This window comes from Brienomyrus brachyistius, chromosome 7 (genome assembly GCF_023856365.1).
Source record: "Brienomyrus brachyistius isolate T26 chromosome 7, BBRACH_0.4, whole genome shotgun sequence".
Classification (NCBI taxonomy): Eukaryota; Metazoa; Chordata; class Actinopteri; order Osteoglossiformes; family Mormyridae; genus Brienomyrus; species Brienomyrus brachyistius.
In genome coordinates, this window is record NC_064539.1 from 1199200 (window position 1) to 1215285 (window position 16086).

Genomic DNA, 16086 nt, shown 5'->3' on the forward strand with positions numbered 1-16086 from the left:
GCCTGAGAAGGTCAGAAGGTCACTGGTCAGAAGGTGTGATCAGAAGGTCGGTGGTTCAAATCCCAGGAGTGGCAAAATGATTTCTCTGGTGGGCCCTTGAGCAAGGTCCTTAACCTTCAATTGCTCCAAGGACTGTCTAACCATAAAAAATATACTTCACTTAAAATAAACATCCAATAAGGTAACGTAAGGCATCTTTTCAATGTGCCACAAAATGTGTCTTCACTTACTAAAAACTGAGGTATGATGAGATCAGATCTTAAGCAACAACTTCGTTTTGGCAACAAAATCATCACCAAGTTCTGTCATCATGGGATGGTCTGCAGCAACGGAAATCGTAAGGAGTGAATTTATTGTCCCATGGGAAGGAGGAGCAGGAGCAGGGGCACTGTAAAGGGGGTGGGGGGGTTAGGAAAATTCTAAGGGCCCCTGATTGATGGAGGACATAAAAATATAGTTGGATTGTTCTGGGTTGAGGGCCCAAAAAAATACACTTTCATGGGGCCCAAAATCTATAGCAGCATCCCTAAGCAGGAGTATGCGGACAGCAGGGCAGAAATCGTAGGGTGGGTGGGCCATCAGAAAATCAGGTGGGCTAGTCCCATGACAATTAACTTGCCGATAAAATCGCACTACAGATTCAGCTAAATACTTATGAGTTTTTAAATGGCATTACTAAGGCTGAAAGAGCCAAGCTGAAGAAAAATCTATTTGCCTCATAACGCATTTCCTCCCATTGATCTGACCACATACAATGATTGTTTCCAACAGGTATGTGTATCGTACTGTACCGCTCACTGTGAATGCTGAATTGGCTGGCCTTGGAGCACCCGGGCCCAGCAGGCTGCCACAGCAGGGGAAGGTGGTCGCTGAAGGCACGAAGGGGGGTTGTCTGTTGAAGGATCTTTAAGTGTCAGGATGCTGTAGAATAGGGGTGTCAAACTGCAGTCCTGGGGGGCCGGAGCCCTGTGTAGCTTAGTTTTTTCCCTGTTCCACCACAAATGATTCAGCTCAAGAGCTGTGTGGTAATTAGTACAAGGAGTTGAATCACGTGTGTTAAATGAGGGGAAACCCAAAAATGTGGAGGTCTCTGGGCCTCCAGGACTGGAGTTTGACACTCCTGCTGCAGAAGCTTCAGAAGGAGCTGACCAAGGAGGCAGAGAAGGGCAGCTTCTGGCAAAGAAGGAGGCAAAAAAGCTGGAAGCATGAGTTTGAACACAGTCATCAAGTAGGGAGCAGAAGAATGGTGGGGGGCTTGATTTGAGGAGGTATGGTAGAGGCTTTGAAGGGCCCCCCCGAAAGACAGATTAGGGAGGAAAAGCTGACGGTTTGGTAGGAAACTGATGCTGTGGGTTTGAATGGATCCTGTGTCCAGCAGCAGAGCATGGCAGGAAGGTGTCTCTGACCTCTGCCCCTGCAGCAGGAGATATTCTGGGAACAAAGGTTTGAAGCATAATGAGGGGGAGGCTATGAGCGCTCCTGGGGGAGTGACAAGCAGTCGTGGAAGGACCATCAATATTTAATACGACAGAACATTCACAAACATTGACAGAAGCAGAATCACTCCAAATTACAGGGCAGCCATTTTTTATACCAGACGTAGAATGTCTCCAAACTGACTCTTACAAGGACTACATTCCCGTAAACATACGAACAGTAATAGCAATATTTTTTTTTCATAGAACATAGCATAGTCCCATGCAAGTACCCAAAGAAGCAAGTTATAGCTGGAGTTCCTGTTTCACTTTTACAAAATTTCAGTAATGCAGGGAGCCTTGGACAAAGTCACAAACACACACACACACACACACACACACACACACACACACACACACACAGGACAGCATGCATATTTACTGGTAGATTAAGGCTTAAATGTGAATTTAATTTTCTAAACCTGTTTCAACAGGGGCAAAGACAGATGGAACTTGTGACACACTAATCAGCACTGATTGTATTGTCTGAAAATGTACTGCAGAGTGCTTTTATATGTTTATATGCTAAAATGGGTTATTGTATAAAAGTATAGCTGCGTGATCTCCTGAATAAAGCTAAATGAAAAGTTGAAAATTAAACTTGCACCCTGAACATGTACCCAAAAAATGGATAGATCATGACATTTTAATATTATGTGCACACTGAAGCTACTGAAATAAGCACAATAAATATGCTTAAGCCATATATCACATAGGTAGCTAATATAATATTTTATCTAATTTGTATTCTACCGTACGATTAACACAGACACATATGGAAGAAACAAAACAAGCACCAAGACGATGCTGCAGTATTTTCCCAGACAAATCTCTCTGTTATGAAGCCACACTGCTACATATTTGTCTTCTGTTCTGAACTGCAAGGATTCTGCACATTTTCAGGGCTTTTTCACAGATTATACGGATGAACACAGATATAGATACAGTGTAGATACAGAGTTAATTGTTTTTTTTTCACCATCAAAGGCTGCGACCAGCTCTAAAAAGCACTCCCAGCCCCCCCACATGTCCCCTCTGAGGTAACTTTATTACATTATCGGAACTGTGGCTTGCCAAGTGAGCAAACACATTGCATCTCACAAGACTTTGATATCTTGTAAAGGATAACTTATGAGCTTTTCAAAGCATCCGAGTTTGTGTGTTTTCTCTTTGTCTTTCACCAAGATCCTGTGAGTTCCCACAGGTTCCTCCCATGGCCCACAGGAGTCAGGGAATCTACCTACAAGCTCCCCATGGTGCGAGACCACGTGCCCAGCTGTGGTGGAGCGTGTCCCCTACCTTCTGCCCCAACCCTAACTAGGATCCTGCACTAAATAAGTGGTTATGAAAGATGCATGGATTTCTCCTCCATACTTGGAGGTAGATCATGAAGATTCTGCCCAAGGGGTCATTTATTAAACCCCAAGATGGGCTGCTGCTTTACTCTGCTTTACTGAACAGACGCTCAAACCACTGTGATTGACGCACGCAACAGTACAGCAATACTGGCCTACGCTAAGCAACTATATTAACAGTGTATTTACCATATATGACAAAATTATTTGGAACGTGTACTAGTTGCCAAAGCAGTGTGGACCTGTGTATGCACTTGCTGTCTGTGTGTTTACGTGTTAATAATGATTATATTCATCCATTGGCCGACTGCCCAAGTAAATCCAATGTGACATAGGCCTGTGGTGTATTTTTAGGTGGTTCCAGAAAGGGTTGCATCTCCTTACTAGGGGGAAGCAGTGCTTCTTCTCCAACATATCCATTTTTGCCCAAAAGGTTTCCCCAACAGGGAATAGTGGAATTACAGTCTCTTGGTTCCTGGCTGGCTGGTGTGCTGCCGGCAGTCCTCCCGTCGTCGCTCTCAGCAGAGTGCCCGCAGGTCTGGGATGGGCCGACAAACAAGGAGGGCACAGCACTGGCTCTCACCGGGGCAACGACGCCAACTTTCATGTGCTCAAAGACAGGATGCGGCTCCTCATTCTGGCCAGCAAGGGTCTCCAGAGGTGAGGGACTGATCTCCATAATCATGGAATCAAAGCCGTATGGATGGATCTCCAGGTTGTGGAAGTAGCTCTCAGCAGAAGGTGTACTGGTGTTGTGCTGCATCTTGTCCTGTGAGCGACCACAGAGATGAGCGATCAACTAAACGGACGCGCAGAGGACATTTCTGTCATTACAGCAGACCCCTGTGGTTTACAGCGAGGGTCTACAGCAGGGGGTCTCAAACAGAAATAACTGGGGGATACTGATTAGGTGGTCTTCAGCTGATACGGGCTTCTGACATGGGGGCGGTGGGAAAATCAGTCAACCAGGGTGGGGGGGCAGCAGTAACATTCACTAAGCTTGGATCTTTATTTTCTGTGGAGACCGATCAATCCAATGCCAAGCCAGATTTAATAATGATTTAAAAAACACATCATGAACCGGACGGAACCGGATGTGACCCATGGCACCCCAGGTCTACAGAGAAACGTGTGCAGAAGCTCACAAACCTGGAGAGGCTCATTCAGCCACAGAGCCAGAGTGCTAAACTTTGGACTGGGCACGTTCGTGAAGTACTTATTCATCCTGTGAATTAAAGATAATGTCTTTAGGTACAAACGTGTAACCCAAATATGTAGTAACTGCGGTATAAGCAGGTTAATGCACTGCAAGCTCAGCATTATACATTTTTAAACGAGTCGTGTCGTTGTGTTAATGCTTGCATAAAAGAATACAAATCTCTTAAGTACTAACTACTATCCTCATTGACCTTAAAAATTACATTATAAGGTATATATAATAAGCTACATGGTTTTGTACAGTTTGATTAACACCAGTAATTCATAAATACATAAGTGATAATTCAGGCTTTAATGTAATCAAAAAATGGGGAGCTTACAGGACAACACAACACAGACAAACTGTTATGACCAATATCAGTCCAAATCCTCCTAAAACACCAAGCATCTTGAGGAAGGTGGTTCCTGAAAGGACAAGCAGAGGGAGACTGTGTGAGAATCTGCAGGGCGACGCAACAAACACACGCGGTACATGTGCTCCGTGTGCAAGTGAGGTAGTACAATGGGAACAACATCTTACATGCGCAAGGAGGACAGGGGCTATTCTGTTATAACCAATCGTATGTTGTGAATCAGTGAGTGACAGGGAAGGGGGCACTCTGGGCACCAATCAGCTTTCAGCTAGGATCAGTGACCCTGTGACTCCACCCACTGTTTAAAAGCCATTAGGAGGACATGCCAGCTTTGTGAGTAAAACAACACTTAGCTAATTAGAACACAAATTGAGGGCAGCGCTCCAGAATCTCCACAGTGAGTAGAGTAACAGAGCTAATACAGTGAGATGTAAGGACGTTTACCGTATCTCTGCGTGGTGATGACGTTGAGGGTGCTGTTGGTGGTGCCCCCCGCTGAGCTGGCCATGACATGAACTTTGTAGTTCTTGCTTGGGTCCAGGTCCTCCAAAAAAACTTCCTCGACACTGCTGTTCACGGTGACACCTGAATGTTAAAACACATGAGCATAAATAAATAATCAGGACGCTCTGCTGGGCTCGAGGGCACAAAACTATAAAAAAGAATTAGGATCTTCTTAGACTTGCCGAACTCGGGCCCAGTTTCGGATTTGTAGAACACGGTGTAGTTCCGGACGAACCCACAACACTGGCTTCGTGGGACAGAGGTCCAGCTGACGTGGGCTCTCCTGTCCTGGATGTCAGTCACTTTCACTGAAATGTTACCCGGCGCTGGAATTTAAAAAAAGAAAAGAAAAAAAGAGGCACATTAGTAACAAGGTCCCCTCAACATCACCTAAATGTGTGAGACTTTGTCAAACCGCTCAGCCACAACTCTTATAATACAGCATCATGCAGCTCCACGATCACGCACCAGCGGGACTATGATATTCTGCTGATGATACAGCACACTGACTCTGCTCATTCAGTTTCTTCAGTACATTTCATTCGGTCTTTCTGAACTGTTCTAAGAGTTCATTTAACATGAGGCAAATTGGTTTAAGTTAAATTGTTGCCATGATGATTATTCTTATTACATTATTAATAATAATAATAATAATAATAATAAAAGAATAACAACAACCACAACAATAAAACAACAATAATAAAGAACAATAGCAACAACCACAACAACAAAAAAAATAAAACAACAACAATAATAATAATAATAATAATTGTTCTTGTTGTAGTATTAATAATAATCATCATCGTCATCAATTTTCCATATCCGCATATCCAGTACATCATGTGAGTGATTCTGGAGTCTATCCCAGGAAGCAGAGGGTATTTATAAGGAAGAGGACACTATGGACAGTCCATTGTGCTGGACACATATAACACGCTACGTTCTCAGGCAGAGCATGTAGACTTGACCCACACTATGGCAAATTCTCACATCCTGACTTCTGCACACACACAGAGTGGTCTGTCTTGTTCCACACAATGTCTTAAGGCCAAGGTATTGCTTTAAGCAGTCACTGACACGTACCTCCTTCTTTGAAGTAAGCGAGCAGAGTGGCCTCCTGTCCAGGCCAGGTGTCACAAACTGGAGACACTGTGATCCTATACAGTTTAAATGGCTGGCCTAGCAAAAATAAGGCAAGGAAAACCTATTGTTAGAGCAAGATGGGACAGGCAAAGAGACAACATTGCTGTGGCGATGAAAGGATCACTATTACAATCCCTGAATGCTGTTGCATTGCATTAAAAGCTGGCTCTAGCGTTGTGTGGGTGTGTGGTATACAAGGACAATGCGACATGCCACTTTATTAATATTTAATTTAGATGACTTATTTATTACCATTTTTTGGTTCCAGAGAAATAAAAAAAATTTGTTATTGTATGTGTATGTGCATGAACAAAAAAAAAGCTGACAAAATCCAGTCAATTATTTATGAGCAAAAAAAACAACGCTGCTGCTAGTTTAGAGTGTAAAGCCACAGGCGTGGAAAAAAATAACCTTCCTACACAAGAAATATATTGCAAATATAAAATATTTAATAAGGAAAAACTATAACTGAAAAAAAATCAGGGGGGGGGGGGGGTTCCACAGTGACTTTTGCTGAGACAGGTGATATGTGTATAATTGTGAGGAAAGTGCGTAAATGTTTTGTACCCATGTCTGAAAACACCTCAGACTTATAAAGCATTATTTCAATATGCTGTATTCAAACTTTCAGCTATTAGTAGGATTTTTTTGCCATCAATGGAAAAGGCCTGATTTTTTGCCAATCTTGCGTTAAATCAACGTTATATTATAGCTCACCTATCAGTGAGGTGCTTGTGCTTTGACTTTCATGCCACTCTATGACATCATCGCCAGTCGACCATTCCACCATGTAATGGTCCACTGGCAATTGGGGCGGGGCCCACGTGACGTATAATTGGCTGTGTTCGGGAAACGCCTGGAGCTCTTTTACTGGAGGACGGTCTGAAATTCATGAAGAACCGAAGCTCAAATACGAATGTAGAAAAAAATAAACATTAAAAAACACGCACCAGTGCCATTTTCAGAACAGGGTAATAACGACATAATAGAAGGATGCATAGTGAAATACCACTGTGGCTACAAGGTGCCCTGTACCTTCTCCTATGGCAGGTATAGTGATGAACACTTCTGGAGACGTGTTGTTATTTTTAGACACAGCTATGCTGATTCGATACATTTTCCCATCGAGGACCAAAGACGTATTTGAGTCCAGTATATTGAACCAAAGCTCCCTGGAATCCTCGTTATGCAGGTTCCTCACAGTCACATTGTAGCCGTCTATATTGCAGGATGGCAGGACTCCCTGAAAGAAAAGCAGCACTGAACAATTACGGAATGCGTGGGAAAAATAAAATCTTTACATACAATTATTCAATTTAACCGAACTCCATTAGACATTAATCTGGCGTGTCTTAACTTGGAATGTTAATATAAGAACAAACAAGAATTGTTCCTTAAAAGTCAACACTTACGTAAGTCTGGTTTCACTTGGTTTTTTTATTGCCTTTAATCCAAATAAATATTCTTTAATAGCGGAGGAGCCAGTGGGTGGTACCAAAACATCCTCGGGTACCCCACCCCCATTGTGATTGATGTCAATCATAGAATAGGAGGACGCCAGTCTACAAAGCACCTGTTTTTGCTGTTGACCGCGCTTGCCACCTAAAACAATCTGGGACCTCCGCTATCAAGATATACAGTCATGACCACAAATATTAATTTTCACAAAATCTGCTGCCTCAGTTTTTATGATGGCCAGAATGTTATGAAGAGTGATCAGATCATTTGCAATTAATTGCAAAGTCATTTTCTCTGATTGCTTGGGGCATCCGGAAAAGATTATCCGGAGAAGAAAAGGTGAGCGATACCATCAGTCCTGTGTCACGCCAATAGTAAAGCATCCTGAGACCATTCATGTGTGGGGTTGCTTCTCAGCCAAGTTCACTTACAATTTTGCCTAAGAACACAGCCATGAATAAACAATGGTACCAATGGTACCTTCGAAAGCAACTTCTCCCAACCATCCAAGAACAGTTTGGAGATGAACGATGCCTTTTCCAGCATGATGGAGCACCGTGCCTTAAGGCAAAAGTGGTAACTAAGTGGCTCAGGGAACAAAATATCGTCATTTTGGGTCCATGGCCAGGAAACTCCCCAGATAGATCTTAATCCCAGTGAGAACTTGTGGTCAGTCCTCAAGAGGCGGGTGGACAAACAAAAAATTCTGAAAACTCCAAGCATTGATAGCATTAATTATGCAAGTGTGTGCTGCCATCAGTCAGGATTTGGCCCAGAAGTTGATTGACAACATGCCAGGGCGTATTGCAGAGGTCTTGAAAAAGAAGGGCCTACGGTGCAAATATTGACTCTTTGCATAAACTTAATGTAATTGTCAATAAAAGCCTTTGACACTTAAATGCTTGTTATTATGCTTCAGTATACCACAGAAATATCTGACAAAAAAAATCTACAAACACCGAAGCAGCAAACTTTGTGAAAACCAATACTTGTATCATTCTGAAAAACTTTTGCCACGAATGTACACATCATCCAGAAGTTCCTCTGCATTCATTAGATGTGCCATTCGCATCCTTCCACATCATCAACAGCTTCCATCACCTTCCACATCAGCAATACCCGTCTGAATCCTCTCCCATCTGGTGTGTCTATTTTCCTCCAAAGGTAGATCTTAACAGCTTTCACTGTAAAAATAGAGAGCAAGAAACCCATCCACCGTGAGCAAACCCACCTCAGATCACGGTGGCCCTGACATCTCTCACGCTCCATAAAATCAGCAGTTCTTCTTAGATTTACGCTAAGTAGATTCAACAGGACAATAGCTGAAAAGTCAAAAATAGCAAAAAATAGCTTTCGTACTTCTACCGATCTCATACATCTTTCTCTCCACTCACTGTTGCATTACGTCCAACCTGGGTTTGTGCCATGCAGTCTCCTTACCATCCAGAGGTGAGAAAACTGTAACGTTGGGACTCCAATCACTCCAATACTTCGACGTCTCTGGTGCACAGCGCATTGATACGGTGTAATTAACGCAAAGTCGCTCCATGACGATTTCAGCACCTCCCAGTTTGGCTCTCTATTAAACAAACAATCAGATCTCAACACGACACGCAACGAGAGAGAGAGAGAATCCAGATGATTACAGCATCTTGCTCAATAAAAATAAATAACGTTAACTTTAAAACACAAGCAATCTACGACAACTGGAAAAAATACAACTCTCCAAAAATGTTACCTTTGATTCTGAAATGTTTTCATACTGGTACAACAGTTCACAGATTATATGTGATTCTGGATATGCTGGAACGTGTTGCATTTTCCAATGCACTTGAAGCTTGTTTAATAATGGCTTCACTGTGACCTCCGGTGGCAATAATTTCACTACGGTGCAGAAATAAATGATTTCAGGTTACTTAACCCTTTGTCTTAATTAACCGTCATGAGTAAGAGAAAGGAATCTCAATAAACGAAAGTAGCTTAGGATTTTATTAGACTATAAGTAAGAAAATAAACACATTAAGCTGCTGTTACTTAGAGCAATGTTTTGACATTTCAAATTAAGTAAATGATATAATGTTAATAATTTAAGGAATTGCTTCTCCATCCATTACATACATTTTGCAGGGTTTTATTAACAAAAAAGTCAAAAGAATGCAAGATAGCCTTATATAACCAGGTGATGTAATCAAAACACTTTTTTTCCTGTTCACTCTCTCCATGACCAGGCTGATATACTGGACACACATCCCTAATTCTGGAAGATAACTTCTTACACAGGTAGTCAGAAAGGTAGGACACCTGAAAACAATATGAAATGTCCAACCAAGTTTCCTCACACAGATCATACTTACATACGTTATTGATATCGATTCTCACAATGTCAGACTCCACTGATCCAACTGCATTTTGGGCCTTCACTGTGATGTTGACTGTATCGCATATTGGATTCTTGAATGTGCAGTGATCCGTCTTAGACATGCAGCTCTCTGTTATTATTCTGATGAGTAATGCAAAAATTGACTGGAAAGCAAGCACTTTAAAGCCCAAAGCATGCAGCAAGTCTCTGTTACCACAAACATGTAGGTACTTTTTGTTCTCTGTATAAAAAATCCAGCCTTCTGGAATGGAAGCATAGTATCATCATAAACTTTTCCAAAATGTACACATATTCCAGTCTAAATGAGAAACAGAGTGGCATCTCTTCATCTTACCGACTGCGTGACTCAAATCTCCCGTATACAGTATACTCCGTGCCCGGAACTGTGTTGTTGCCACTGTTCCAGTAGCATGTAAATTTAGTGAGTGCAAATAATTTGCAGTGTATTTTAGTTGGTTTCACTGGTGGGACTGAAAAAAAAAGTAAATTTCTTCATACAGTTTTGTAAGTGTGGCAAATATGCATATTTTTTGTGTCACTGACCGATGACAAGTGTTAAATGTTTTATATTTAATACAGCAATTTAGGGGGAATTTCCCTAGGAGACTGAGAAAAACAACACTCACGTAAGACTGTGATGTTAGTGCCTCCCAAAATGACATCTCTTTCACCTAGATGCATGTGACATGTCACCATGCCGCTACTCCGAATGGTGACAGCCGACATGGTCGAATTTACAATGTAGAAGTCTTCAGCAATCTTCTTATCGTTTAATTTCCAGATCAGTTTGTGTGGACTGTAAAAAGGAACACTCCTACAAAAACTGTCCTGGGGAGAACTGAACATAATTTGGATTTCAGAACCCATCTTAATAATGGGGTCTTTTGGGAAAACTCCACAGGTTTCATGTTCAGCTGTTCAGAATAGAAAAGAAATTATGAATGTCAGAACAATGATCAACAGGATAAATTATACATTTATTCAATTCAAAACATTATTGAATAAACTGAATACTGAATTGTGAGTCAATAAATATCAAACTTGTGAAATTATCTGAACTTACCCTGGCACAGCACGATAACAATGAAAAACTGAGAGAACACAAATAGAGACATTCTGCCTTTTGCCTCCCACTGAAAATAAACACAACATATATCATTAAACGTTTGAGTTTTATGTATTGGAATTTTTCAAGTCAAATGCAACTGAAGCAGCATCTATGCTGGTTTTGGTGTCCCCAAATTAATTTTGCTTGATTGAGTTATAAGCTAATTGACAAATGATTACAGTTAGATTAAATCAAACAACTTAGCTGAAGATTTACATTGGGTTACATTACACTGCCATTAGGAATAATCTTGTCTTGCAGTCTGAGAAGTAAACATGGACTGCTTTTCAAAACAGTTAATTTACAAATGAGTATTTTATCGATATTAAATAATTGCCTCTGTGAAACTATAAGAAGTGTGTGACAGAGCAGCACCAGTACCAAATATTACTGTATGTAAGAAATTCATCATGAATTTGTAAGCAGAATAATTACAGTCTTACCTACAGTGGGAGTTTTTGGCAATTACATGTGATTTGCAAGATTTCCTGATGAATCACATTCAGATAACTTTGTATCTGGAAAAGACTCTGCATAAAATCAGATGGGGAAAAAAATAAATAACTTGAAAAGTTGTGTCCCATCAGTTAACATTACAAAGTAATAAAACGAAAGCTTATAAAGGCTGATGTTCTATTGCATTCAGAAATACGCATCAATCCAGCCACACTTTATGGCACAAAGTCCTATTTCCACTAACATAATTTTTTAAGAATCGTCAGAATAAGCCACAGAATGTGTTCTGGGTAGATGCAAGCCAACATCCTCTATCACTCAACAAAGAGAAATGAATTGTTTGGAAGCATCTGGACTCATAACCCCCCCCTCCCCGCTCCAGTGCCTTTCCCACACACATGTAAACACACAAGCCTGAACAAACAAGAGAGGACCATCTAAAGTTAGATAATCAGACCTAACCTCATATATGCACTTAAAAGGTATATAGATGATACATGGTTGACTAGGTTAGTTCTGATTGTCCCATTTTATATATTAAACATGCAAATACTTCAATGCTAACGTGATGTGGTTTTTTTAATCGTACGGATCAAATTTCTGAGCGGAATTCATTTTAGGTACTTTTCCGATTCAAGGAAGACAATTAACAAAACCATTATCATTTCAAAGCCATCTGCATAAGAACAGATCGATAACCCGAATGCAGCATCATTCCGTCAGGCACTGCCTGGAAAGGTCTGCAATCACGTGGAAAGAATCAGACGGTTATATGGGATGGTGTGTAGGCTGGCGTGACTGTACACCAGGCCCATGCAGAAATGGGTGGTGAGAGGTCATCACTCTTCTGTAGTCAAATGAGACAGAGAGAGATTTCTGGCCACAAATAGAAATTCAAAAAAATACTTCTTACACCTTTAAGAAATACATGACTATAATGACGTAATCAACTGTAATGACCTGGAGTGTTTCTGCTATGAGGGATGAACAAAACTCATTCTGAACCAAAAATCTATTATGAAACCATCATGTACAATGGTGTTTTTGCAGGAAATGAGCCCACTGGAGATGACATGGGAAGCGTCGAGGAAAATCTTCTGATCAGGGTTCAGAAACCCTGTACTGCTGGCCTTTGACTGCGTTTCCCTGATGAACCAATCCTATAACAAACCAATCCTCATGCAATTGTTACTATAAAACTGCCATCGAGGAACATCACAGAACTTAGGGTGATCAGATAATCCATGTCAGGAAGGACACTTTCAGCTAGTACAGGTTTCACAAGCTGCTTTAAAATGAAAGGCTCCCGTGCTTGACTAAATAGTTTAGCTCTTCTTGCGCTTTGACTGGTTTGTTTCCCTGACTCATCCAGCTGTTTCACATTAACATTAGTGATACGTGCATGATTATGAGAAACAGATTGATCAGCGCACAGCAAGATCGCAGTGCTTAAGTGAAATCCGGGTCTTTCTTAAAATGGTAGTCTACAAATCCTGCCTACCTGAAAGTGTACACCCTGACTTGCATTCTCTGGTCACCCTACATAATTAGCAAAGCTTCACGCCAGCAACCGCCAGCCTGACGTCTCACTTTTTCTCTTGAATATTTAGAGCTTGAATGTAAATACCGTAGTTCTTAGAATGACGGCAGGTGGCTGGCACTTCCCAGATAGCACATATATGTTGAAATGACATTGATTCCATATCAGACAAAAAGGTTGAAACAGCGCTGATCTTCAACCTTTCACTTTATATCAACATTGAATCAAGGTTTTGCCACCATCAATTTTGAAAATCTGACCAAAAATCAATTCAGTTGATAATTTAACACTGACCATAATTCAACGCATTTAACTATAATTCAACGTTGAAACAATAACATGATGCTATCTGGGTTAGCTTGCATATCTGGGGTGAGTTTCCCGAAGCCTTCTTAACGCTACGTCGTTCGTAAGTTCAAGATAAAACTTGCGAATGACGCAGCAGTAAGAACGCTTCGGGAAACTAACTCCTGTTCTCTGGAGGTCATCTGGTAGTAAAACAATATATGTTTACTTGAGGTTCTGATGTGTAGGAGTGGATAGCTGCAATTTATGCAAATCATTAATGATTTGTTTAATAAAATGTTTCAAAATCAAAACGCAGAGTACAAAATGGAGTTATCACCCTTTCCATTTCTTAATTTAATATCCCCCATTCTTGTGTGGGATTGTTTTTTCTGAGCAGTCTTCACTATATCGTATCAGTTCAGACTGTATGAGAACCGTAACAAAGTTCAGAATCATTTAGATCTGACAACGCGCTGTTCTTTGGCAACAAATTACACAGACCCTATAGAAAAATGAACTATGGTGATGAAGAAATACCAAACATACTGATATCAGTATTTTCCTAAGCATTACTTTACTTGGATATAAAAAATCTTGACTGTGATAAACGATTCTCTGAGGCTGAAATTATAAATCAAATTCACTTCCAAGGGCTGCACTCCCTGCCGAATGTATTCATGATCCAAGGCCCGGAACCTGGGTGTCCTGGCGCCCTCGTCGAACATAGGGCAAAAAACAGCGGAACATTAAAACTAGCGTAAATAACTGTAATTTCACGGAATGCAACTATGTGTACTTCATCTCATTTTTTCACTCTCTCTTTTGCGCCCCTCAATTAAATAGCGCCCTAGGCGATCGCCTATGTCGTCTATAGGGCGAACCGACCCTAACATGATCATTGACAACCATACCAAGGGCAGGGTTTCAAAGAGCCGATCCAAACTATGTAATACTCTGTTGTAGAGTCAAATAAATCTACAAAAGTTGTTAAATATTAATGCCAATATCGCCAAAACAGAACATGTGCAATAAACCCATCCATCCATTTTCCAAACCGCTTATCCTATTGGGTCGCGGGGGGTCCGGAGCCTATCCCGGAATCAATGGGCACGAGGCAGGGAACAACCCAGGATGGGGGGCCAGCCCATCGCAGGGCACACTCACACACCATTCACTCACACATGCACACCTAGGTGGGAAACCCCACGACGACACGGGGAGAACATGCAAACTCCGCACACATGTGACCCAGGCGGAGACTCGAACCCGGGTCCCAGAGGTGTGAGGCGACAGTGCTAACCACTGCACCACCATGCCGCCCCCATGTGCAATAAACCCCCAAATGCAAATTGTTTCAGCTCTGATATTTAAAATATATACTACGCCCCATGTAGCAATGAATCGTCCAGCAAGCCTCCAATTGCTCTACGAAGAAACATGCCATTGGGAACATTATGAGGCACATAAAGACGCACATAATTTATCAAGGAATACTCTGCATTATACAAGTGTAACAATTCACATGTGACGACGACTACAACGATTAAAGCCTAACTAAAACTTCCAATGTTTGGAATTAATCTAAGAGAATCGTTAATGTTCAGAACTTCCTTTCATGAATTGAACATGATTCCTCAGTCACTGAAAATCCCAAAACAGCCATATTTATTTTTAATAGCAACTAATATAAGTAAATAAAAAATAATCAATATACATCAGTAAATTACGATTTCCAGAACTTACTGGAATCCAGTCCGGCAACGATCAGCCTGCGTACGCGGACAGGATCAGAAGCGAAATCGGTCAACAAGCATGAAGGGAGGGAGTCTCGGTGAGCGAGGCATGTGAGCGCTAACGGTAAGGAGCCTTTAAGGAAGTTTCGAAAGCCAGTGGTTTTTTTTCTTCAAGATATATTCGAGGAAGTTGCTCAGCTCACCATCAACACCACTGAAACAATCCTTCTTCTGAAGAGCCGTCCCTTTGCATGATCCTTTTGGTATTTGCGTTTATCATATATAAACCTCGGTTTTACGTCATTGGAAAGGGGCTGAGCGAATGACATTAAAAATATAAATGCCAGGCTTTCTAATATTTACAATGAAATAATTTACAGGATGCTAACCTGCATATCAGCTGAAAGTCACAAACATCTTGCGATGTTGTCGCCTACTTTGGTATAAATGCGTAATCTGAGGGAGAAAATAGGACGTTGGGGGGGATCATGTAATTTGATTCATCTTTGTTTAGCGCATGGTTTAGTTGTTTTGGCAACTTACTTATGAAAACAGCATTCCATGCACAAAGCGTCAGTTAAGTTAAAAAACGACAGTGTACAACAATAAGCACTTTCTGCCAGCTAGAATCGGAGACTTTAGCGAATGACCCAAGTGCCGTTTATACCCGCCGGAGAGTTACCGGCCGTGCAAACGGATTTTATACCTGCGAGGGCATGTTATGTTGCCGTTGAAGGCATTCATCAAATACTCATCAGCCCCAGGCAAAGTTTTAAACTCTGTCAAGTTCTTGAGATCAACAATCAGCTGAGAATTGGGATGGGAGATTCACAACATCGCCATCATCAAAGGAACTCAGAGAATATTTTTCCACGGGCTGCTGCGAAAAATTAACATCCAGGGTTGCTGCAACTCTGGTAAACTGGCTGATGAGATTTTTCCATTCGAGACAAATCCGCGCACACATGCTCACGCCTTTATGTACAACAGTTTTATTACTTTGTACATAATCTGTACGGTTTTCATACTACCCCAACGCTTCTGATCCTTTTTTATTATCCCATTTTAGGTTTAT

General features: G+C 41.3%; 1 protein-coding gene across 2 annotated transcripts; it reads right to left on the reverse strand.

The window, feature by feature from the left end:
- Positions 1-1501: 1501 nt before the first annotated feature.
- LOC125745961 (interleukin-31 receptor subunit alpha-like) lies at positions 1502-15437 on the reverse strand. Of its 2 annotated transcripts, none has more exons than XM_049019317.1 (17): positions 15215-15437; positions 11438-11524; positions 10950-11019; positions 10513-10800; positions 10221-10356; positions 9861-10006; positions 9245-9390; positions 8947-9085; positions 8608-8690; positions 7084-7291; positions 6766-6930; positions 5989-6084; positions 5088-5231; positions 4846-4986; positions 4369-4453; positions 3980-4055; positions 1502-3599 (listed from the first exon to the last, which is right to left on the reverse strand). In XM_049019317.1, the coding sequence occupies exons 3-17, from the start codon at positions 10999-11001 to the stop codon at positions 3123-3125; spliced, it is 2382 nt and encodes a 793-aa protein (XP_048875274.1). In that variant the 5' UTR covers positions 11002-11019; positions 11438-11524; positions 15215-15437; the 3' UTR covers positions 1502-3122. The 2 variants fall into 2 exon arrangements, with proteins under 2 accessions (XP_048875274.1, XP_048875273.1); XM_049019316.1 differs by having other exon boundaries at positions 15022-15437.
- Positions 15438-16086: the final 649 nt, after the last annotated feature.

Excerpts from the sequence above, each read along its gene's own strand:
- LOC125745961 (XM_049019317.1), bottom strand. The coding sequence starts at position 11,001 with ATGTCTCTATTTGTGTTCTCTCAGTTTTTCATTGTTATCGTGCTGTGC. Across the intron at positions 8,691-8,946 it reads AGTTTTCTCACCTCTGGATG|TGAAAGCTGTTAAGATCTAC; the intron begins GTAAGGAGACTG and ends CTATTTTTACAG. Across the intron at positions 7,292-8,607 it reads GGGTATTGCTGATGTGGAAG|GGAGTCCTGCCATCCTGCAA; the intron begins GTGATGGAAGCT and ends CTTTTCTTTCAG.